Source organism: Vanacampus margaritifer, chromosome 2 (assembly GCF_051991255.1).
Source record: "Vanacampus margaritifer isolate UIUO_Vmar chromosome 2, RoL_Vmar_1.0, whole genome shotgun sequence".
NCBI classification, from domain to species: Eukaryota; Metazoa; Chordata; class Actinopteri; order Syngnathiformes; family Syngnathidae; genus Vanacampus; species Vanacampus margaritifer.
In genome coordinates this window covers 34,137,079-34,161,409 of record NC_135433.1, presented here as the reverse complement: position 1 = coordinate 34,161,409, position 24,331 = coordinate 34,137,079, and the positions used below count along the sequence as shown (strand labels likewise).

Genomic DNA, 24,331 nt, shown 5'->3' with positions numbered 1-24,331 from the left:
GATCAAAATGTCATCACAAACAAGCAAATAAACCTAAATATTTTTTGTGGGAGGTAAACATCCAAAACCTACTTCACTGCAAATATATATATAATGTGGCCTATTGTGTGTGTGTGTTTTTTTTTTAAAGCATTATAATAAATAATGTTGAACACAATCACATGATTCAAATGTCAAATGTGTCAAATGGTTAATTGCTTTAAACCTAAATCTAATCTTATTTTGGAACTCTATGTTCCTATTGGGTATTGCTATATGAGATGATTAAACTTTCCCAACTGGTTGTCAGAGGTTTTGTTGACTCTTTATCAATAATTTACCATGGTTGGTCAAGATTTCATTGGTAGGAAGACCCCCAGGATGACAACAGCTGCTCCGTGACGTTCCATTTTAATCTTCAACATTAGCCTAATGCTGTCAGCATGGGGAGAGTAATTAATTTACTCCTATGTTTGTGCATGCTGCATCTTTCAATCAATTTCCACTTTAATGTGAATGCATACAGGAGGCAATGGATAACAGCACATAACAGGTATTGCACACATTCGCATGTGAATTTAATCAAGTCAGCACATATGTGATAGTGGAAATGGGATTGATATGGATTTTTTTTGTTTGTTTTTTTTGTTTTGTTTTTTTTGTTTTGTTTTTTTTGTTTTGTTTTTTCTTCCAGGACCAGCGCTGCTACTACTAGGAGGGTTAGAGCTGTAAACAGACCAATACCTGTCAACTGCAAACTGGGGCTCTGGTCAGCATGGACACCATGTAACTCTTGCGCAGACCAAAAGGTACAGGACAATATTTATTTTGAATTGATGGCATAATACAGTCATTGACAAATGTCATACAATATTGTGATTGTGCTGCTGTTAATATGCTTTAGACTGATAGAATCATTTGTAACTTTTCTGTTTGTTTGCTTATAGCTGCAGTTGATTGTCAGTCTTGGCATGGTATAATAAGTCCAAATGGAATATTAAGTCGTGCTCTGATAATCTCCTAGAAAGAGAATCGTTTTTGTTTTTAAAGTTTGTAGACAGACAGATCTACTGATAACATATATAATTTTAAAAGTAAACACAAAGAAGGTTTCACTTTCAAGAAGGTTTACTTCCTCCTTGACTTTATTTGTCTCAGTTCCGTTTCCGCTATCTGGAGAAAGCATCACAATTTAGTGGGACGCCGTGCTTCGAGACACTGTGGGAGACGCTGGCATGTCCAGCTGCAACTACGCAGTGTTTGGTGCCAGATTACTGTGGTGAGAGTTTCACCTGCAAAGAAACAGGCAAGTTCTAGCAACAGCAACGGTGTAGTCCGACAAGAGGATTTGTGGTTGCCATGGCAATGACGGACCTGCAATTCTTCTCCTGTATATAAACCAGCATGTCTAATAGTTAGGGGGGTGTTATTTTAATGTCCAATCACTACACATTTCTTCTTTATTGCAAGATAAAAGAAACAAAATTGCCTTTGTTTGTATGCTGCAGGCCGCTGTATCAGCCAGTCCCTTCGTTGTAATGGAGAGGCAGACTGTGATGATTTTTCAGATGAAGATGGTTGTGAGGTCTTCAACCGGAGGAATGACAAGTGTTCCACCCTCCTCACCATCCCTGGCACTGAGCGTGGCACTCAGGGGTAAACACTCTTATTATAACGTAAATGAAACAAGGAACGTAAGATGCTTATCAAACCATGATTTTTTTTACCGTCAACAAAAAAGCAAAGAAAAAAAAACACAATTCAGGCCAATCCTTCTGTTTGTTTTCGACAATTTGTTTACGGCACTAGGAGTCGGACGATAGCCAAGTTATGTCAAATTAAGATGGTAATCTTTTGGAAAAACGCTGAAGTGTACACAACTTAATGATTTTTTAAATGTGCAGTCATTTCCCAAAACAGTTGTGTTCCACAGGTCTTGGCAAGCATGAATCAAACAGACACTCGTATTGGCTGAAGAGGTTTAGAGACATGTACATAGATGATAGATCATTGCTTTACACATACATACAGTCAACTGTTTGTTCTGGCCATAATGACAGAGAAATGAATAATAACATGCTATTTTCAGAATGAACACGCTTGTGTTTCACTATTGTTTCAGCTACAATGCCTTGACTGGAGAATTTGTGGATCACGTACTGGACCCAAAGTACTTTGGAGGAAAATGTGAATATGTGTATAATGGTGAATGGAGAAAGTTCACCTATGACTCGTTCTGTGAAAATCTGCACTACAATGAAGATGAGAAAAACTACAGGAAACCTTACAACTACCATACCTACCGCTTTGTGGTACCGTTATTTGTTGTTGTGTGCAGCTTACTCGATGGACCGAGCTAATACATGGTAATGCAAGTTTATCTTTTGCAGGCAGAGGCTACATCAGAGGGCTCTGGGGAATATTACAATAACGTGGCGAGCCTGTTAAAGGCAAGGAAAACTATGAGTTCCTTCAATGCAGGCGTCACAGTCGGCATTTACTATGCAGAAGTGGGACTGAGTGGAAGTACGGAGTCCGAGTTTCTAAGGAATATATCACAACATAAAAGCCAGGTACTGTAATATCCAGTGCTTTACATGTTAACATGCACAACATCAAGTACAAACAATCAGAATTATTATATCACAGGCGTCGGGTGGAAACCTTGCATCTCCAAAATCATCAATTTTCAGGAAGCAAAAAATAAAAAAGCCAGGAAAAAGCCAAATTCAACACTTGACATAGGTCAGTAAAATGTAAAAATCCGAAATAAAATACAATAAAATTAAATACATAAAAATGAAATAAAAATATATATTATTGGGAAAAAATAAATAAATAAATAAATAAATAAATAAATAAATAAGACGTTTTGGTCCCATATGTAGTTGAATCTCAAAAGTCAACTTGCCCAAAAAGTAGTAAAATTTATAGGTCACATGAACATTTCTGGAAAAATATGCCTCAAAAGTCAATCAAAACTTCAAGTTCAAAAGTATATGGCATCATGTGTCAAGCATTTTCAAACACAGTTTTTTTTTTATTTAGCAGTGAACATCACTTGTATGATAATTAAGAATGTTTAAATATTATTCAAAATATTGCTTGTGTAGTTAATCAAAGTTGTCAAATGGTGACCGGAAAGAATTAATACAATTTTTATTATTTCCTGTTGGAAAAATGCTTTGCAATTAAAACAACTTGGATATCGAGTCTTTCAAAATGACTGTGTTTGATTTCAATAACGATCCCATTGTAGAAGGTAATTTTATTTTACCATAAAAACAACTTTAGCATCATGTGCTGAGTCTGGAAATTTCTGGCCTTCCTGTGCTAATTTTAGTATTTTCGCTTCCTCCCACATTCCAAAAACATCCACATTAATTCAAGACTCTTGTCCTTAGGTGTGAATACGTTTTTTTTTTATAATATATTTGTTTTATGTTTGCTTTAATTGTGAAGTCAAATATAGCCTTGTTTCCATTAAGCAGGCTCCTAAAATGTCACATATGATTCATTTGTGTTGTCAGGACCTTGGGTTCATCAGGCTTTCGTCCAAAGTGGAAACGGCTCACTTCAAGATGAGAAGTAATAGGCTGATGCTGCATGAGGATTTCCACCTGTCACTGATGGAACTCCCAGAGCAATATGACTTTGGCATGTATTCCCGCCTCTTCAACTTATTTGGCACCCACTATGTCACTGAGGGAACAATGGGCGGAACACTGGAATATGTGTTGGTGGTCAACAAAACATCCATGGCTGAATCAAGTAGGGTTGGCCTTCTTGTTTATACTTGTTAAGTAAAGTTTTACATATTATATCTATGTTGATGTGGACCTTTTTATCAGTATGTATCCCTTTGCAGAACTTCAATGGAAAGAGGTTGGTTCATGCATAGGTGCCTCTATTGGCTTGAAGTATGAATTCCGCAACTTTGGACAGGCAAATCTCAAGGTGGGGGGCCAGTTATGTAAAAAAGGTGGACCTTTATTACATGGTGAGTAAGGCATTGGAATGCAATGAGACTGTTGATGGATAAAATATACATTGAATTCAAGAGAAAAATAAATATATTGTGTAATGAAAATAATGAAGTTCAAAATGTGCATTAGTGACACCTAAATATTACGTACAACTTTGTGTCATTTAATTCAAAAAGCTTTGTTACTGTAAAAAAACAACTAGACTTTTCCATTTTACTTTTACCTAAAGTCACAGACAGTGGTTCCGCTATGATAAAGGATGTTATCACGCTGGTGAAGGGCGGTAACACAGACACCAGCAGTGGCTTGTTAGCAATCAAGGATCCTGACACCTATCGCAAGTGGGGGGCAAGCCTAAAATACAACCCGACAGTCATTGAATATGAGGTGAGAGCCCCCAAATATGCGTGTGTTGAAAAATGCTATCGCTGAGCCATATTGCACCACAGGATGCATAGAGAACAAAATAAGAATACTATACTTAATGTAATGAACCACCTGGTAAATTTCTCTCTCTCTCTCTCCTCTGCTTTTTCTCCTCCCCACTGAGCCAGATCATGCCAATCTATGAACTTGTGCGCCTCAGCACAGCATCTGATCAAGTTGGAGCCAGAGTGGCCAACCTCCAGAGGGGACTGGATGAGTATCTGCAGCAGTTCAGTTCTTGTCGTTGCGCCCCCTGCAGGCACAATGGGATCCCTGTGCTCATTGGCACATCCTGTAGCTGCATCTGTAAGCTGGGCTACCAAGGAGAGGCTTGCGAGGACACTCAACGACCTGGTGAGACAATAATAAAGCAGTGGTTTGCATGATTTTATTATAATGTTGTTTTTCTTGTAAAAAAATGACTTAACTGTGATCTATCAAAATGTTGACATTTTGACTGGATGAATAGTTGCATTCTGCTAACAGGAACTGGAACCGATGGGTCGTGGTCCTGCTGGGGAGTTTGGTCTGCTTGTACATCAGGGAGGAAACAGCGAACAAGGGCCTGTAATAATCCGCCACCTGATGGAGGCGGAGCTACGTGCCTAGGCTCCTCCTCTCAGTCTCTGCCCTGTTGAAGTAACATGTTTAATAGTGTAGTCGTGTAATTGTAAGTCCTCGCTGTAAAAGTTAAATGAATAAAATGGATAGTTCTGCAAATCAAACAAAATATACTTTATTGTGAAAGAAGTTGTCTTGTCTGAATCGTGACTGACCTAGAAAGGAATGTAAATGTTGAAAAATACCAAACAGAAAAAATCAATTGAATGCTGTTTTTCGGGGCACATTGGCAACCTATTATGTACGCTCCTGGCTCCGTCCCCATTTCAAATATAGATAGCAAACTGAAACAACATCATCAATAATCATCAGTGGTAGAACTACATGGTAGGCAGTAGGCAAGGCTGGGGTTGATTTTTTATTTTATGCCAGTCCAGTCCTAATCATAGTTATAGATAGCTATGGGCTTGTACAAACTTGATGCAGACTTAGACTTGTTCTGGTGCGATTCTGCATTGCTGAACAACAGAGGAGCATTAACACATTGGGACAAGCAAGATACGAGGTGTGTCAGAAAAGTTCCAGGATGGGGGGTCACACAAGATGTACTTCAAACCCAAACTAATATAATCGCCCTCAAGTATACTACCGTGACCTCAGCTCTATGAAGTGTCAGGCGATTCAATTTTTTTAATCACCTGACTTCAATATTTAACTCATGAGTCATCACAAATTTTATATATGTTCTAAATGTCCGTTAAAATTTACAGTATTTTTTAGTTTTCATACTCTTGTGAACATAAAAGTGGGGGGAAAAAATGTTAAACTAATAAAATTGAGTCAAAATTAAAAAGATGTACTATACTGTAAAATATTGATTTGAGGTCATTTTTCTGCCACTAGATGGCATAATTGCATTTGTAAGACGTTGGTGACATGTCAAGCAATGAACAAAATGAGTGATGATGAGACCAGGCTTACTAGAGTGCCAGAGCCCTCAGTGGTGGAGGCTGAAATTGAAATGGCCCTGCCACCCAAGAAAGCAATGCAATCGAAGTCCAAAGTCAAAAGTTATGTTGATCGCATTTATGTTTCCGGGCACTGTGAGTTCTTGCCAACTGGCTCGAGCATGAGAAGAGGCTACTTGACCATGACATGTACCTGATCACAATGGCTTGAGCATTTGACAGTTCCTTTCAAAAAGAACATTACTCTGCTGAAGCAACCTCTTGACTCACTTGACCAGGCTCAGAGTTATTTTTCACACTTTCCCAAGACGTAGTCAAGATCAAGATGGCTGTGATGACAGAGCTGCAGAGGATTCCTGAGGAATCCTTTGAGGAGAAGGCTTGGAAAGTGTGTTGGACTCCAGTAGGATTACAACTTGTAGTTTGGATTTGAACTATCTTTTGTGACACTCCTGGAACTTTTGTGGCACACTTCTTCTTTTCCGTTCATAGCCTTATTTTAGAGAATCATTTGATGTTGGCTCCAAGACTGATTTGTTTTGCAACAGCCTAAAAATCATGAGCTTCTGGCTGATTCGGAAATTCTGTCTAATCTGAAGCCAATTTTTCATGTTTTACTAGTCAGTTTACAACATTAGTAAAATTATGTGAACATGTTGCTTTGATACCATAAAGGTCTGAAGACTGTTGGTTTAAAAACATGTGGCAAGTTATCAAAACAGCCATTGTAAATAATTGACAGTGAAAATCCACATTTACTGCTTTTCAGTACATTTCAGAGTCTCTACTTACTTTTCCTTGAGGTAGTCAAACCTGTACATTTATTTTTACTAGTCCTTTTTTTTTTTTTACACAACTCTCTGTACATCTACAGTATATGGACATTTTGCAATTGTTAGAAATCGCATGGCAGATACACAAAAAGCCAGCTATATGAATCACTACACTACCAATGGAGAATTTACACGTCAAATGATAACATCATTAAAGTCATTATTACATTAAATTATTTTAAATGCTAATTGTAGGGACATAAATGGTGGAAAAAGACACTCAACAACATTTTCAGGTGGACATTTAATAGACCTGTGCAAGATGGGCTATTTTAAAAGCATTCAGTGGACTCCTGCCGCAAGCCTCTGCATGGCAGGCCTTCATTGCTGGGCGCCGGGTTGCTACACTGGCGACTCCTCGTCTTTTTTTTACCGTTGCAAGAGGACCACGAACCCCAGCAGCTCCAGCTGCCGTCGATGGCAATATCTGTCAGATGACGCCATTACATCTCACTATGTGTCAACATGTCCATGAGAAACAATACTAATGTTGTGAGAGTTAACCTTTTTGTCTGTGTGTGACCTCACAGCCGCTGCCACTGTAGCCAACAGGACACACACAGTCACATCTGGTGCCTGTTGAGAATTAGATGATGTATTTTTAGCATTCTCTCCAAAATCACAGCAAAAACTATTATGGGAATTCAGCTGTATGTGTAGATTTGATGATCGCTTTCTTTCTTTTCTTTGATCCTTCCTCGGGTCTCCTGACAACCTCACGACTCTAGCTGGATTCTGAAGTATTCGGTTTAGGTGAACGGTATGGGATTTTGAATAGGTTTTAGGTGAAATTAATTAAGTACACACTCACCCGCACATGCATATACTCACGCACATACAAAAAAAAAGAACAAGAAAAAAAAAAAAGAGAGAGCAATGATGATCACATGTCAAATCGGTAAGATTACCGAATGAACAATACTGAGCTCTCTCTAGAAGGAAAAAAAAGAAAGAAAAAAAAAGGATATGATCGCTTTGATTTTACAAAGAAAGCTTTGATTATCCTGATCTACGTATTGGCAGGGTTGGGAGGGTTACTTTTAAATGTAATCCATTACAGTTCCAAGATACCTGCCCAAAAATGTAGTTAGTAATGTAATCCACGTGCCATAATATTAAAGTAATGTAACTGGATTACTTTTGGATTACTCCAATATTGAGTATGCTCTTGAAGACAAAATAAAAAAATAATATCACTACAATATATATTTTATACAATGTGCCCCTTTTATTTGCGGGTGATAGGGACCCGGGCAGCCTACAAATAGCAAAAATCCTAGTGTAATTAAAAAGCATGTAGGCTATTGATTGATTGATTGAAGGCCATATGCTGTTTTCGAACTGTCACTGCAAGCAACCACACCTCACAGTTAGATAGATAGATAGATAGATAGATAGATAGATAGATAGATAGATAGATAGATAGATAGCTAGATAGAAAGATAGATGGATAGATATAGATAGATAGATAAATAGATAGATAGATAGATAGATAGATAGATAGATAGATAGATAGATAGATAGATAGATAGATTTGTTTGGAAGGTGTAACTCACATTATGGTTGTAGGCTAGCGGGCTAGCTAACAAGAAGCTACAGCGCGTAGCATGCCGCTGGACTCTTAGCTCAAACTTCTCCTCCGAGTAAGTTCCAGTGAATACCGGTCGCTATTTCCTCCTCCTCTCCCTGACGCTTTTTCAAACTGCCCGCGTATGGAGGACACGACTAGTCAGTTAGTTTGTTCCCACCTCCCCAACATGTAGCAACGGTCCCACTCTCTCGCACTCTCGCACTCTCTCTCTCTCTCTCTCTCACACAGTCTCTCTCTCTCTCTCTCTCTCTCTCTCTCTCTCTCTCTCTCTCTCTCTCTCTCACACTCTCTCTCTCTCGCCCTCTTTCGCACTCTCTCTCATCGTAATTGTAATCCCTCGAAGTAATCCCCATTTTTAATAAATGTACCTGATCGCACTCTCTCATCGTAATTGTAATCCCTCGAAGTAATCCCCATTTTTAATAAATGTACCTGTAACCTGATTACATGTTTTTTCCTGTAACTGTAATGGAATACAGTTAAAACATTTTTTGCAATCTGATCACATAACGGCGGTACATGTATTCCGTTACTTCCCAAGCCTGCATATTGGGATACAAATTTTCACCTGTGCCATGCCTAGTCTAGTGCAGCCTCAATTGTTAGCTACAGCTCAGTAGATGATGACCAATGTGAGTTGCAGGTACCTCTTAGTACGGCCACACCATTATTGCGGCAGGGCGCACATCGACATGAGCTGGCCTCTTCTAAGTACTCGAACAGGGCTCGTTTCATATTTCTCTTCAAGATGGCGTCATGGGTGAAGTCTTTGGAGGTGATCAGCTCATACAAAGGTCGGGTCTAATGAGGGAATGCAGACTCTTGGAATTAGAGACAACTGGAACAACTCATCAACTGATCCTTGACTGTGTTTTCATTTGGAACTCTTGGCATCTTTTGCTGTTTACTCCCAAACGTGGCTCTGATTAAACCAGCTGCTTTGCTTTGAGGGTCTATGCCAATTCTGCTAACACAAGCCACTTTTTGTCTAAATGTGTTGAGGAAGTCTACAATCTACAGATACTGCCATTAACAAAATTGGAAATGAAAATGCAAAATTACATAATGATAAATCAACTCACTTCCAGAGTAAGATCTCGATTTACTGTCAATGTGATGCAGCAATTCAAATTAAAAACTCTGTAATACTATGTATTCCTGTCATTTCTGACAATAAAGCAGAATAAGGGGGGGGGGGGGTCAAAATTTGTGTGTTAATTTTGAGTTAATTCAAAGTTTCTTTAATGCCACTAATTTTCTTAACGTGCGATTAATGACCACCCCTTACTTGGAAAGCCTATACTGAGGGAACGCACGTCCACGTCAAAATTTAGCAATAATAATTTTAATAATAATGCATATATTTGTGGAGACTGGGGTCAAGTTGTATTTTACAATTTAAAAAATGTGTAGAGTTAGGTACTTCATATAAGAAATCACCAATTTCTATGAGTTTAACATCCCCCCCACTTTTACGTTAACAAGAGTATGCAAATTTAGAAAAAAACATGTGATTGTACAGCTTATTGAACATTTAGAACAGATGCAATCGTGAGTTAAACTATTGAAGTCATTAATTATTACGATTAAGAATTTTACACCCCTGTCGACTGAAAATGACATCACAGTTGCTCAGAGTTCAGGTAATGAGCAATCACATCTCATCTTGCCAATGTCACATCACCAAACTCAGAAAACAGATAGATAGATAATAGTGCTCTACCGTTTTGCGAAGGAAGTCTGGGTTGAAGCGCACTCCCTCGCCCCATAATTTCATCAGTTGTGGGGATGGAAGCTTGTGGGACACCAAAGCGGTGATGGATTCACTGCTTCCCCCCCTTACCACCGCCACAGTGTCCTCCACCATGCTACCATCCGAAGTCTCCTCTGGAAGAATACAGTTTAATAGAATGTACCGTACCTTTTTAAAAACATGCCGGGTGTGTTGGCATTCAAACTTACCTCCCATCTCATTGAGGAGCCCATCACAGGATCCACCTTGAAAGCCCACAGCCACGTAAACGCCGTCTATATTGACGCCAACCTTAAGTCCTGACTGCGTGCATGATTTGTAGTCTGTCAAAGAATAATCTAGAGCAACAAAGACACCATCAGGGAGTTTGATTTTTCAGCTCTTGCCATATTTTGAGCAATGAATGGAGCATTGATTTGTGGTGACCGCTAGCCTCGATTACCTGTCTTCTTAAGTTTCTCTTTGTCCAGGATGATGGTGAGCTCGTAGTCCCCTCCGAGGGCGGCTTCTATGATGTAGTGTGTACCGTAGTCTCTGTAGATCTGGCTGTATTCGCCGTAAACATAGGACTGAGGCAGGGAGCGAAGGCGCTGCAGGAACTCCGTGCTCAGCATCAAGTTGTCTGACTTGAGCATGTACTGGGCCAACTCCAGCTCAGCTTTTGCCCTGATTAAGCTGTAAGACTGATGATTGGGACTTTTATTATTGACTTGCATGAATAATGACGGGTTTTTGCTATGAAAGGTCTCTCACTTTGCCGGAGGCCCGACGAATCTTCTGGACCGACTTGGAGTATTTGGCGTTGTTGTAGTTGAAGCCAAATTCAAAAATACCCGGAATGAAAAAGCCAAAGGAAACCGTGGTTTGGGTCGTCAGCTCCTTCAAGGTGTAATCCATGTAGTCGGAGTATGACTCAAAAGCCTCCAGACTGAAATCGTACGAGCCTTTTGTCTGTGAAGAGATGTTCCCGTTATTGTGCTGTATTGGCTATCAACAAACAATACATGGTTTGAATTGGTCAGATTTGAAAGTTGGACAAAAATATTAATCAGTAAAACTTTTGCTGATACATAATTTATTTTTTATTTTTTTTACTAACTACTTAGATATTAATTAGGGGTGGGTGAGTACCGACACCAACTATCGGTAACAGGCCGATACTCTGCCTTATTTTAAGGTATCAATATTTGCAAGAGCAGCCAATAGTGGTATCAGCTGTCCTCTTGTGACTGTTGTATGATCACAAATAAGAAATGGAAAAATACAAGAATAGAAAATGTTATTCACGTTAATGGAAAAATGCTATATTGCATATATGGGTTCTTTCTTTAAAATTGTTTAGGTCCGGAAAAAGTGGTATATAATATCCCTAAATATTAACAAATCTTATAACGAACAATGGCAATTGATGCTTGTGTATAGAGTTTATTAATAAATAGTTTATGAATAACTTAATTGGCATGTTAATGACTGTTCTATGACCCTGAACAGGTCTATTCTGTCAAATCTCTGATTACGCAGGTACCATTAGCCACTACTGTTTGTCAAGCATGTATAAATAAACAATTAGCTATAAGTGACAAGTGATTAGTTGCGTTTAGAGACACAAAAGTTTAATAACCTAGTAAGTGTCACACCGCGGTGAGGTTGTCTTGTCATTTCTTGTTTTATTTTGAAAATTCTGACTCCTTTCGTTTCAGGTCACTTGCCCTTCCTCATGTGGTGTCAGTGTCAACCCTGATTCCTGATTGTGCCCACCTGTTTCCCATTACCCTCATGTGTTAAATGGTCTGCGTCTCCCCTGTCTTGTGCCAAAGTGGTTTCGTCAGAGCCACTCAAGCCAGTCACAGTCCTCAGCCTTGTTGTCCTGTCTCTTGTGTGACCTTTGGTTTGTAACTTTGTATAGCCACAGTATAGTTTTAGTTAAGGAGTGATATTGTTTTGTTTGTAGTTTAGACATCCTCCCTTTTGGAGCACCTTTAGTTTAACAGTTAATAGCCTTTGTTTTTTCCCTCTAAACGAGGAGTTTTTTTGTTTAATAAATATCTGCCTTGGCCTCAAACCCCTATCTCTGCGTCTGAGTCCTAAATCTGCCACGTCGTGTCAGTAAATTGTAATCTGAAAAAATTGTCAAATTGAAACCAAGAAGAAACCAAATGCTATTCAAATTCAGGCACATCTATTACCTACCAGTTACATTTCTTACATGGCATAAGGCTGCAGGTGAGGTCACAACCCTGGCAGTTTTTCAATATTACATTTTTTGTTGTTCAAACAAGTGAACATGAACAAGTAAACAAATATTATAGTAAGATCATGCTTATTAATGTCATTGAGTACGTTTTAAGCCTACAAATGTGTTAACAAGCTAATTAATAAGTAGCATGAAGACCCTTGATTTGAATGTGAGCGATTGCTGGCTTAGTGTACCTGCAGACTGTACTGCTGCAAGTTGTGAGGCTTTCTGAATCGAACATCCTCGATGTAGTGAGGCAAACAACTGCCAGCGTAGTATCTGTTATCAAGAACGACTCCCTCCAGGTTGCTATTCAAGATGTTGATTCTAAAGAGAAAAACAAACATATTGATCAAGGTTTTGATGTCTGACAAATCCGATACTTGGAAGGAGTACTGACCCCTTGGCGAGGTTCTCAATGCCCCAGTACTCCTCAGCCTCAAATCTGCAGGGCTTCTGACTCATCGCACATCCTGCTTCGTCTGACATGTCACCACAGTCATCCTCCCCGTTACACTGCAGCGTTCTTGAAATACAGCGGCCTGCAGGGAGCGGTTGGAACGAACGAACGAACTGACTAGTCGCGTCCTCCACACGCGGGAAGTTTGAAAAAGCTTCACGGACGGGAGGAGAAAATGGCGACCGGTATTCATTGGAACTTACTCGGAGCGAAAGCTTGAGCGGCATGCTACGCGCTGTAGCTTCTTGCTAGCTAGCCCGCTAGCCTACAACCATAATGTGAGTTACACCTTCCAAACAAATCTTCCTCCCACCAATTCACTATCTCTCTCACTCTCTCTCTCTCTCTCTCTCTCTCTCTCTCTCTCTCTCTCTCTATCTATCTATCTATCTATCGATCTATCTATCTGTCAAACTGTGAGGTGTGGTTGCTTTCAGTGATAGTTCAAAAACAGCATACCAATCAATCAATCAATCAATCAATCAATCAATCAATCAATAGCCTACATGCTTTTTAATTACACAAGAATGTTTGCTATTTGTAAGCTGCACATAAAAGGGGCACATTGTATAGAATATATATTGTGATGATATTTATTTTGTCTTCGTGAACATACTCAATATTGGAGTAATCCAAAAGTAATCCAGTTACTTTAATATTATGTTACTTGGATTACGTTACTAACTACATTTTTAGCAGGTAACTTGGAACTGTAATGGATTACATTTTAAAAGTAACCCTCCCAACCCTGACTACAACATAGTATTTCTTTTATCGGATTGTCCAGAAACAACCTCTTGGAGCATACTTTACAGTACCATCAGGCCTACTGTACATTACAAAGGGACTTGAATATGGACTTCCGGCTTTTTAGTTGAGGAGACTTGTTTGTGTTCATTTTGTTTTGATTAGATTTAGTTGAGTCATAGTGTCCCTGTGTCCCTTTATTCGTATCAAATCTCCTTGTTTGGGCCTATTCTAGCGGACTTTGTGTGGAAGGCCGTGTACACCCTGGAGTAGTCGTCAGCCCATCTCAGGGCACATGCCAACACACACACAAAACATTCAATCTCATCAATCTCACACTCACACATTTAAGATCTTCAATGAAACGAACAAGAATGTTTTTTTGCAATGCGAATGCCAGAAAAACTCTAGCTCATCGCGCTGCATTGTTTTTTTTGTTTTTTTGGTAAGATTTAGATTTTCAGTTAGATTCAGTTCTTCAAGTTCTCACACATACTGCCCCTTAATTGCAGTTTGTTTGTAATCATATAATGCAATAATATATATTAGAAGAATGTATTATTATTATTATGTTTTTATTTTCTGATTTATTTTGTCATGACTTTTCTTTGCTAATTGAGTGGAAGAACTCACATGGTTCTACTTCCTTATAGCAACATATGTCAGATGTTTCCAAATATTGTTGACCCAAATGAGGTCAAATGAAGATGATTGCGCTGAATGCTTCTGAGTGCGACTTGCAGACGGTTAGTGTGACCTGCCTGTTTGGCTGCAAAGGAAACCTTCACACAGTGGAATGTTGTTACAGGTGTAACGTGCTGGAACCTCACAGTCTTCCTCCTCCCTGCCATGAAAATGGCACGGCTCCCCTCCAAACTGTGAGGGCTGGCTCAATTTGGCATAGCGGTACTGCGCTCAGTTGACAGAGAGTGAGAGAAACACAGTTAGAGAAAGACAGGACAATTCTTTGCAGAGGTGGCAGAGGAGCATTTAAAGGGGGCTCCAGGGTTCCATAACAGCTGAAATCGTATTAGTGGGGTGTTTTCACCTTGTGATGTCCAAGCTTTTAATCTGGCCTCCTCTAAAAGTGGAAAAATGGGGTTGAAGCACTAGAAAACGATATTAGGTGATCTAACTACGTGATCTCTCACTTTTATTACTGTTGAAGAGGCCTCAATTATTATTATTTTATTTAATTGGGATCGTTATTCATGTTATTGCCAGGGGGAAGTCAGATCACCTCTCATGATATGTAATACAGTATTGATATTTACATACAGTATATAGATTATTGATAGATGCATAAAATGAGACCATTTTGATGGTTTTTAACTTTGAAAATCTGGCCACCCTAATATTAATTAAGACATATGTTTATGATTGAACTTACTCTTTTCCCCTGACAAATGTCACAGCGTGACCATGGACTCCACTCTGACAGAACACAGTCTACTGGCTGAACCCGTGCTTGGTCACCAACTGAGCGAGCTTCACGGACTCTCAGATCCTCGTTGCTGGCTGATGTGACATCAGCTTTACTGTACATGTAAAATATGTGTACAGTGTGTGAAAAAGTTCCATGGTTTTATCTTAACTTTTTAAATTTTATTTTATAATTTTTTTTTTTTTTAGATCTTTATTAGCTTCCTGAGTGTTTGTCTTATATATCAATGTGCCTGCAGAGCAAAAGTTTAAAATACACATCAGCTATATTAACTTGAAAGCATCTTACCTTGAAAGTACCAAGCTGAGTGTTGATGCGAGGAGACAACAGCGCAAAGAGAGTCTACACGCAGAAAACATAATGGGATGTTGTGACAGCTAGCGAACCCTGAGATGGTAATGCTAAACTGAAAAGTAAACACACGGATGGGCAGCAGACACAGAGGTGGAGCACAATGCAGACGTTACCTTCAGTGACGCTGGGTCACTCAGTGTGCTCGTGTTTGAGAACTGTATTTCTATGTTTTATTGCATGAAGAATGTGTTCATATATTTACAAATGCAAAGATTTAACCAATCTCATATGTTCAACGGGGCCAACTTTCCGGTGAACACTTTTTATCTATGGTATTTCATGAATCAGACACAAACATCTTGCATGTGTGGATTAGAAAGAGTAATAATGGGAAAAACATCCGTTTGCAAGAAAGTACATTCCTGTGACTTATGTTGGTCAAATGATTATTGATCGCACGATTGGCCTTTAAACTTTGTTTAGCCTCACTCGTTTTACAGAATGACACAATCCCATGACTCTTTGTTTACTCGTGGAACTAACACTAATGCAGCCTCTTGCTAAATCTCATACAGCCGCATCCCACATGTCTATGAATAATTATCATGTGCCTTTGGCATTTTCACTTCAAAGCATTTGCAACTTAGCTAATTAGCTGCAAAAATTCAACCTAGAAAATTGCAAATGAAAAAACAAAAAACAAACAAATATCAAGCAACATTTAATTTAACAGGCAATTCAACAAAAATCATTTGTGAACATTTATACTAGTAAATATATATTTAAATAATTAAGTTAATGTATTTTTAAAAATTAGTTACTATTTTATGGATTATTATTAGTTTCATAAATAGCTAAATAAAACAACGATAAAGACTACTTGTTGTTTTTAAACTCTGCTTAACACTAAGAGCTCTACACTATCTATACTAACTGGTTTAATTCCTACACGGTGTACAATGGAGGCGGGTTAGACCTGATGTTGGTAATTTCGCAGGCCGGCAGATCTGCTAGAGGCAGGGCTGGGCCAATCAAAGCGACTCCTTTAATTCCTTTTATTTGTCGCACGCTCTTCAGCACTAGTGTATGCACCGAGGAGTGGGCACCGCCCCCGCCCCTGATCGTACCCCATAGCGGTGCTGCCCAGTAGGATGATTTAAAAAAAAATATACAATACAATGATTCAGTGGGTTTGATGCCTGCTGTTCACATATTTATGAAATACATCTACCTGTGTTGTTGGACATGGCCTGCTCTGGGCAGGCGCAAGGCTGAGAAAATTCCGCCAGGCACATTTTCAACGACACGCCCTCTACCGCACTGGTTCCCCCTACTTGTCTGTCAAATTTTTACAAAAATCCACAGCAAAAAAATCAGCATCGTCCAACTTTTCTACCATGGCACAGATGCACTTTCTATGTGAGTGTTATATCATAATTTTTGTGCATGAATTACTTCTATTGAGTATGTAAGAAAAATACAAAGATCTTAGATTAGACACAGGCTAACTTAAGATTCTGAATTCACTGTAAAAACTTGTTCAGGCTGGTTCACTGCCATCAAAAGTGTGTGAGAGAGAAAAAAACAAAGCATCGAGTCAGTTGGCAATCACATGATATTTTATTTGTGACTTAACAGTGGCACAGGTACAGTGTATGGGGGAATAGACGTACAAAAGTCCCTTTTTTTCTCTCTCTTTTTCATATTTCTTAAATCCATAAATAAAATTTACAAAATATTTTGGACTATTTCATGTTTTCTTACACAAGCAGGGGGTACAGTTTTAAATTGTAACTCTAGCAGTTTATAGTGATATTTCTATCGATTGATATAAATAAAATTCTGTCAGCAGTTTGATCCAGTGGGGTGGACATACAGTGTTCCCAAAAAACAGAAGATGAAAACAACAAAGAGATGTGTAGGAGTCAGCCATCTATTTACCAGAAAGAGACCTGTAGACTTACGCCATTGCTTTTGTTCAAGTGCAGGATCCCTTTTTCTCAAAACAGGCGAGGCAGGTACAGCAGGCCTTATTTTGATCGAGCTTGTAACACAGATTCACAGTTCATATCTCACCAACCAAACATAAACAAAGACATTTCCAGAAAAGAAGAAACAATGGCAGCAAAAGAGCAAAAACAAACACCCAGATGTCAAAGGCTGAGGTGCATCCAAGAGCGCTATTGTATGTATGGCACAGAGGCAAACAGTTGGGGTGCTGGGACGATTTTTCGTTTTTTCAAATAAAAAAGTTTGGCAAATTTGATTTGTACATTTATGCTTAAAGCATTTTTTTATTTTTTTTGCTGATTACTTGTCACCAGCCAAGCGCTGTATGCCATCTAAGAAGCGTATGACTAATAAAACAACACAAACGTTGTTGATGTGTTTCAGACCTAACAGAATGTTGCAATCACCCACTTTTCTCCACAGCTGAGTCAGCTAAATCCACATGAAGATTGCTCATGCAAATGGTCAAACGGGCTGACGTGGCGACGCCATGAAAACATCCATCAGCTCACAGTTCTTCTCACAGTCTTTGCTGGTGGTGGTCCACAGAGTGAAGGTCAAACATTAAGGATGCTGCTCCTCTTGAATTTTTTTTTTTTATTAGTGAGCAACATCATCACACCCGATTGTGTCGTCCTCACAGACATAAGTGCACTCGCCTCCCGCTGCACTTTCGGGGCGAAGATGAAAGGTCACTTCCTGGCTGAAAGGATACTTGATTGGATGATAGATAGCGCCACAGGCTGAGGAGTTCATTGGTGTCAAAAAGTGTCAAGTCTTTGTAGTCAATTAGAAATGTTCATAGCCAGCCATATTTCGTTTCTTTTAGTTCTTTCAAGCTTCTCTTTTGACCTTCACAGCCTCCATTTCCTAGAGAAGAAGAGCAGTGTTTTCAATGTTATTACAGATCTGACCGTTAGAGGGCGACATTGTGCCTTGCTTTTTGAAGCAAGTGAGAGGGAGAAAATGAAGAGATGCATTATGGACTAAGGTTTTCAAATGAGAGCAAAACAGCCATCCGTGGAAAAAAAAGGGAGAATGTAGAATGTAAGGCTCATAAAGTAACTGAGAGACTAATTAAAAGGAGATGAAAAGAGTGGATAGATAGGACAAAAAGGGAAGCGCTTGGTAGATAAATCAAGAATGATGAAATACCCACTCTTATGTTCTCTAGCTGTCTTCCTGCGGACACGCCTGATTCTCAGATGGATCACTGGCTCCACCGGGCAATGGAGAGGTTGGCCTTGCGACAGCAGAGTCCTAGCAAAGAGAAGGTTACATATTTATCAACTTCGAGCTGAACATTTAGAAACAGCGTTTTATGCTGTTGCATGCTTGCTGGTAAAATAATCTTTGAGGCTTTGCCTCCTCAACTGGCTTAGCCATGTCGACCACATAATATTGTCTTTGGCGTTATTAACTCATTCACTGCCATTGACGGCTATAGATGTCAAAAATTCATTTGAATTATTTCTATTAGTTTAACATTTTTCCACTTTTGCTAACAAGAGTATGAAAACCTGTGTGCCCCACAATTACAATTACAATAAAAAATTGTAATTGCCTGATGAGCCTAATTACATTTTTTAAAATTAAAAATAAGGGGCATTTAATCGTAATTAATCGCATGATAATTTAATATCTGTTATAAATGTACAATAAAAAATTTCTAGGTTTTCATAAAAAAATTCTAGGTTTTCATAAAAAATTTAATGAAATTGAATTTTTTTTTAACTAATAGAAATACTTCACATGAATTTTTGACGTCTATAGTCGTCAATAGCAGTGAATGAGTTAAACATGATGTAGTCAAGAACAGCTCATCCACATGACAATGACAGTTGATGTAAGAACATCACACTGAGATTTTTAATGGAGGAGTCAACCTCAACAATTTTCTTACAATAATATAAACACAACATTCTGCTTAATTTTTTTGTTTGTGGAATATGAATTAAGCAGAAAAATACACCTGTTTTTGTCCATCTCAGGGGGGCGGCCATTTTGCCACTTGCTGTTGACTGAAGACGACATCACAGTTGCTCAGGGCTCCGGAAACGACCAATTGTGAATGTTATGTGTCATTGACAAGCTGAGCTGTGATTGGTCATTAATGCACGCCTGAGCAACTGTGACATCATTTTCAGTCAACAGCAGGTGGCATAATGCCCCCCCGAGATGGTCAAAAACTGGTGGATTCATATCCCACAAACAAAATATTCATCAGAAAGCCATGGTTAGACAAGTGGATCAACATAGAATATATCATATTGTTAAGACCATTGTTGGGTTGACTTCCCTTTTAAATTAAATCCCTGTGTTTTATTGAGAGATGTGTACCCCACAAGGTTCCGAGCTTTACCGATTGCTCCTCCTTGGCATGGTTGGAGTCGCCCTGGGAGTCGACATAGGGCTGGTCTGTAGGGATGGCGCTCGCTTGGCTGGGAGGGCAGTCTGATGAAGAGCTCTGATGAGGAGCTGGGGTGGATGCTGTAAAATGAAAGTGTTTTGAATTGAGAGCCACAAAGAAAGTGCAATGCATTTATAAACTGTCGCCATGGTTAAGCATAACGTCAACTCAATTACTGCGCCTTGCATTTCAAAGCCACTTAAGAGGAAATACAGTATAAAGAAGCAAATCAAGTGTCTGCTTTTTCTCACTTATGCATATGAATACAAAGGATGGACTTTCAGGGATAACATATAACACACAAATTGGATTCAAGTAGACCTACATCATAAAAAAGCACCTGCTCCAATTTATGTATTACGTAATTGGGGAAAAATAAAGATGCAGTTTTCCAACCAGAACAGTTTACTTGAGGGCATACAAGTCGACATGCATAAAGACGAAAAATGAGGATGGAGCAGGGATTTCCCAACGATGATGCCGAGAGCATAACATTAAAAGTTGAACGGTGGTCAGGAATGAATAATAGCACATTACAATTACACATTACAATAATTTTTCCCCACACAAAAGAATGATAATTAAATACGTATTATATCTAAAATGATTCAACTGAAGAAGAGTGAATTTGAAATGACTACTACCACGTGTGTAACTTTTTACAATACAGTAAAGTGAAATGAGGTGGTGTTTCAGTCCTTTGTTGGAATTTTGTAGGGCATGTGTGGTACTAAAAATTGGGAAAGGCTAGAAAAGTGCTTCATTTGAGAAAAAAGTGGATGTAAATTAGATCTGCAAGTGGACCATTGGATGGCCTTTAAAACATGTCATCACCTCTTTTTTCTCTCGCTGCATGCTAATGTGTAAACAAATATCTTGCCAAAGGTTTGATGGGTCTTGGGACAAACAGTGACAAAAAGGGCAACATGCAAACAAACACAGCATATATTTTATATAATAATTGTTATATCAGCGCCTGTGGTAAGAAGGGGGGAAAAGGGAAGCTGCACCATTTTTACAAGCAGTTTGTGATTTAGCATGCAGGCGTAGTACTCGGGAACACTCACGTGATTCAGTAGACGGCGACGTGGATGTACCCGGGCTCAAGGTCATCCGAGACAAATCAAGGTCACTGCCTTCGTCTTCTAATTCGGCAGCAGGAGGGGTCGACAGCAGCTGGCTGCACACCAGGGTGTCGGTTACGGACACGAGGCCTGGGGTCGCACACCTGCTCACCGACGCCCCGCCGGGCTCCACCCCTGACGTCGACGGGCCCTCCCCCGCATCTAAGTCCATGCCCAGGCCCTCTTTTCCCAGGCTTAGCTGCCTCTGAAGCAGAGCGGGGTCGGCTGTGTGCTGCGGGCTGGTAATGGCCGAGGAAGGGGCGGACAGGTCGCAGGCTTGGGGGCACACGGTGGTAATGGGTACCAAGCCTTGGAGCATGGCGGCCGGGATGGCGTGGCCCCCCACTCCTACAGTCTGGGCCGGCATGTACGCCGCCATGGCCGCCCATTGCTGCTGGGTGGCTCGGAAAATGTTGGCCTGGCTCCAGATGAGAGGCTGACCTCCGGGCAGGACTTGGGCCACCTGCAGGGGCCCCTGAACGGGGAAGGCTAGAGTCTGAGCCTGGCCAGGAAACGGCTGCTGGGCCCACTGGGATGCCTGAACGGGGCCCATGGTCATATAACCTGGTGAGGGAATGAGAGAAGGAAATGATGCATATTAAAGCTGGAAAGGGGAACATTTATGTCACGACTTGCTAAATTACCTCTGTAAATCGATTTGTGTTGCAAGGAAAAAAATACTGTCCAGTATGTGCATTTCTGTGCAGCTTTTCTGTGATTTATTTCCAGAAGACCATTAACCCGATTCATTAAACAAAACTATAATCAGATGTGAAAACACTTACTATGCCACCATGGATCAGAATTAATAATGATGCTTCCTTCTGTATTCCGAAAAGTGCCTTTTTAAAGGAAAATCAGTGACCTCAGTATCAATGTTCGTGCTCACTACATTCAATTCTAGCATTAATAAATCAATCAAACAATTAAAAAAAAACATGCTTTTCAAGGTTTAGCACATGCAACAGCTGTGTTTTAAGCATTATACATTTGATTGGTACTACCCTACCCACCCTTGGGGACTTAAATGCTGCAAGAACCAAGACCAGAGCAGGCAAAAATGTTCTCTGACCCTCCAGATCCGGGTCACCACCTCTTAGCTCCTCCCTTCAGGTAGGCACTACCAAATCATGCACACTAAAGGGAGCAGGCATTTAAATAGCAGAGTTGGGTATTCCGTCAATACTGATGGAAGGTCCGTCAGTCAGTCCGATGGAGTTAGCTGACGATTGAAAATTGACGATCAAGGTAATCATCAATAACCGGGTTAGTACTGACTGACGAACTCCTGTTGTGTATTTATTTGTACAAACGTACATCACACACACTGGCATTTTCACTGTAGAGGTAGAAAATAACGTGAAAACGCTGCTGAGAAATCAGTGTATTCGAGTTAGGCGATCTTAGCGAGTGGCAACGCAAGATGACTGCCGGTGGCTTTACTTCTCACTACAGCGGCTTTAGCTATTTATTATATACACAGCGATAATTTCATAGACGAAAAATGTTCATCATATTTTTCGCCACCAAATGAAAATGAAATGAAAATTAAAATAGAAGCCATTCATTGAGACGATAACGATAACTAAATTGCCTGACAATTTTGCCAATGACTAAAACGAAAACAACACAGTGACGAAAATTCACAAAATATAATCAGAAGAAGGAAAGAAACATGGGTGGGAGGAAAAAACTACCGGTACTCAAAAGACAGAAACTGTTCACTGCACTTTATTTACAGACATTGTGCAGCTGTACGATTAATCTCAGGGAATTGTGCGTTTTGTATATATTTTTTTACGTTTTAAGACGACATATTGTCAGTTCAACATATTTCATTGAAATAAAGTTTAATCAAGTCACTATTGTGTTAAATGTGTCTTGCATGTTAAACTACAGTTACAAATAGGTGTGTTATAATTTCCTGTACAGAAGTTGAAATGTATGCTGAAGAAAAACATTGACTAAATTGTCAATTTAGTCAACTAAAATTGCTCTTTATTTTTGTCGGCTAAAATGGATTAAAACTCAAATACAATCCAGATGACTAAACTATGACTGAATTATGACTAGTACTAAAACTAAATTAAAATTTCTTGTCAAAATTAACACTGGTCCGTAACTATGGGGATTAATGTGGAAAAACATGCTGGACAAACAAAAGCTGTTTTAAACAATAATGTTTTTATACTTCCGATTCTTTGTTTTTATTTAAATGTATGTAAACCGTTCTTGTCGATAGGCAATTAAAAAAAATTATAACATTGTTTTCTACTTCTATTGCGATGAAGTGTTGTTCATATGCCATAGACGCTCTTCACTGCCTCCAATAATCTAGGGGGGAAAAAAGACTACAGCGGGGCAAGCCACACAGAGTACGAAAGTTACTGGCAGTCCTAAATAAGAGACCATAATTCAATGATGCTGAAACGGCGGTTAAAATAACGTCGATGGATTGCTGTCATTGGTACTGCTCCCTTACATTACGTAAAGACTATACAGTACTTACATCATGTCTTTATCGTAGTTGCTTGTTATTGCAATACTAATGTACAGTAGCGCATATTACCGGAGACAAATCCCTTGTGTGTTTACATACTTTGCTAATAAAGATGATTCAGATATTTCAATCTAGGCAACTCACCTGATGGCACAGAGGTCGGGCTGAAGGGAGCATACATCTCGGCAGGATTGTGAGGCTGCTGCTGCTGGCGGCTGCTCCTGCTCGGGTCCAGTGTGTTAGCAGGTGAAGGGGGCATCTGAGAGAGAACATGGCACGGATGATAACCTTATCAAAGTCACTCAGAAGTCCGCTTATTTGTCTTCATTCGGCAGTTCCCACAGATATAAGTACTGTGCAAAGAGGGACAAATGTCAAACGTATCACTTTTGTACCGTTGACATTTGATATCCACAGCTTGGGAACATACCTGTATCTTTCTGGCCAAAACAAAATGTATACAATATACGATACACATACTGTATAGAAGTGAATTTATGTTACACATACCATTGGAATAAAATGTTATTGAGAACCGCTAGATGATGTTAGCTTTTGTGTGGGCAATACTAACCGAGGGAGGGGTGGACATGTCTCCGAAAAGATCAAAGTGGTTGATATTCTGTGAAAGGAACCAAGGGAGAGATAGCAAAAAGTACAGTGACACATCATGAAATTGAAATTCAATAGTACATTCTTGAATTTATCACCACATAGACTACGGTGGTGGTGGTGGTGGAGTCGGTGCGTGGAGTACGGGGTGAGACAGCTATTCACCCAAGCATTTGTGCTGTGCATGGAAAGAAAGTACTATCCCTTTGTTCCATTATCAGAAAATGGATCTTGAATGGGCCTTTCATGGTTCGCTATAATTGAGTGGGTAAGGGGCTATTCAGTTCCATAAAACAGGCCCTGATTAGATATTCTTGTGTCTGCCAATCAAAAGGGTCCTATGAGAGTCTGACCTGCTTTAGAATGCTGATGCTACCGTGTGAGCAGATCGACTAGA

At 39.6% G+C, this 24,331-nt stretch overlaps 2 protein-coding genes across 2 annotated transcripts in view; one reads left to right on the top strand and one right to left on the bottom strand.

Annotated features, from left to right (window-relative positions):
* Positions 1-351: 351 nt before the first annotated feature.
* Positions 352-5,141, top strand: c8a (complement component 8, alpha polypeptide). The gene is made up of 11 exons (XM_077558616.1): positions 352-532; positions 674-788; positions 1,138-1,285; positions 1,488-1,635; positions 2,102-2,291; positions 2,370-2,552; positions 3,510-3,750; positions 3,848-3,979; positions 4,195-4,352; positions 4,520-4,745; positions 4,878-5,141. Exons 1-11 carry the CDS (start codon positions 423-425, stop codon positions 5,027-5,029), a joined length of 1,803 nt encoding a protein of 600 aa, XP_077414742.1. The 5' UTR covers positions 352-422; the 3' UTR covers positions 5,030-5,141.
* The window catches only part of LOC144043079 (uncharacterized), an 80,223-nt gene continuing 59,840 nt past the window's right edge, over positions 3,949-24,331 (bottom strand). Inside the window, exons 10-26 of the mRNA XM_077556320.1 lie at positions 23,897-23,944; positions 23,467-23,581; positions 20,766-21,386; positions 19,651-19,778; positions 18,460-18,548; positions 14,931-15,078; positions 14,302-14,449; positions 12,734-12,875; positions 12,528-12,660; positions 10,851-11,048; positions 10,540-10,780; positions 10,307-10,435; positions 10,068-10,231; positions 8,992-9,145; positions 7,258-7,329; positions 7,007-7,180; positions 3,949-5,022 (exon numbers count right to left, since the gene is read on the bottom strand). Of these exons, the coding sequence (XP_077412446.1) occupies positions 7,026-7,180; positions 7,258-7,329; positions 8,992-9,145; positions 10,068-10,231; positions 10,307-10,435; positions 10,540-10,780; positions 10,851-11,048; positions 12,528-12,660; positions 12,734-12,875; positions 14,302-14,449; positions 14,931-15,078; positions 18,460-18,548; positions 19,651-19,778; positions 20,766-21,386; positions 23,467-23,581; positions 23,897-23,944 (2,685 nt within the window). The 3' untranslated portion in view covers positions 3,949-5,022; positions 7,007-7,025. The remainder of the gene's footprint in view (positions 5,023-7,006; positions 7,181-7,257; positions 7,330-8,991; positions 9,146-10,067; positions 10,232-10,306; positions 10,436-10,539; positions 10,781-10,850; positions 11,049-12,527; positions 12,661-12,733; positions 12,876-14,301; positions 14,450-14,930; positions 15,079-18,459; positions 18,549-19,650; positions 19,779-20,765; positions 21,387-23,466; positions 23,582-23,896; positions 23,945-24,331) is intronic.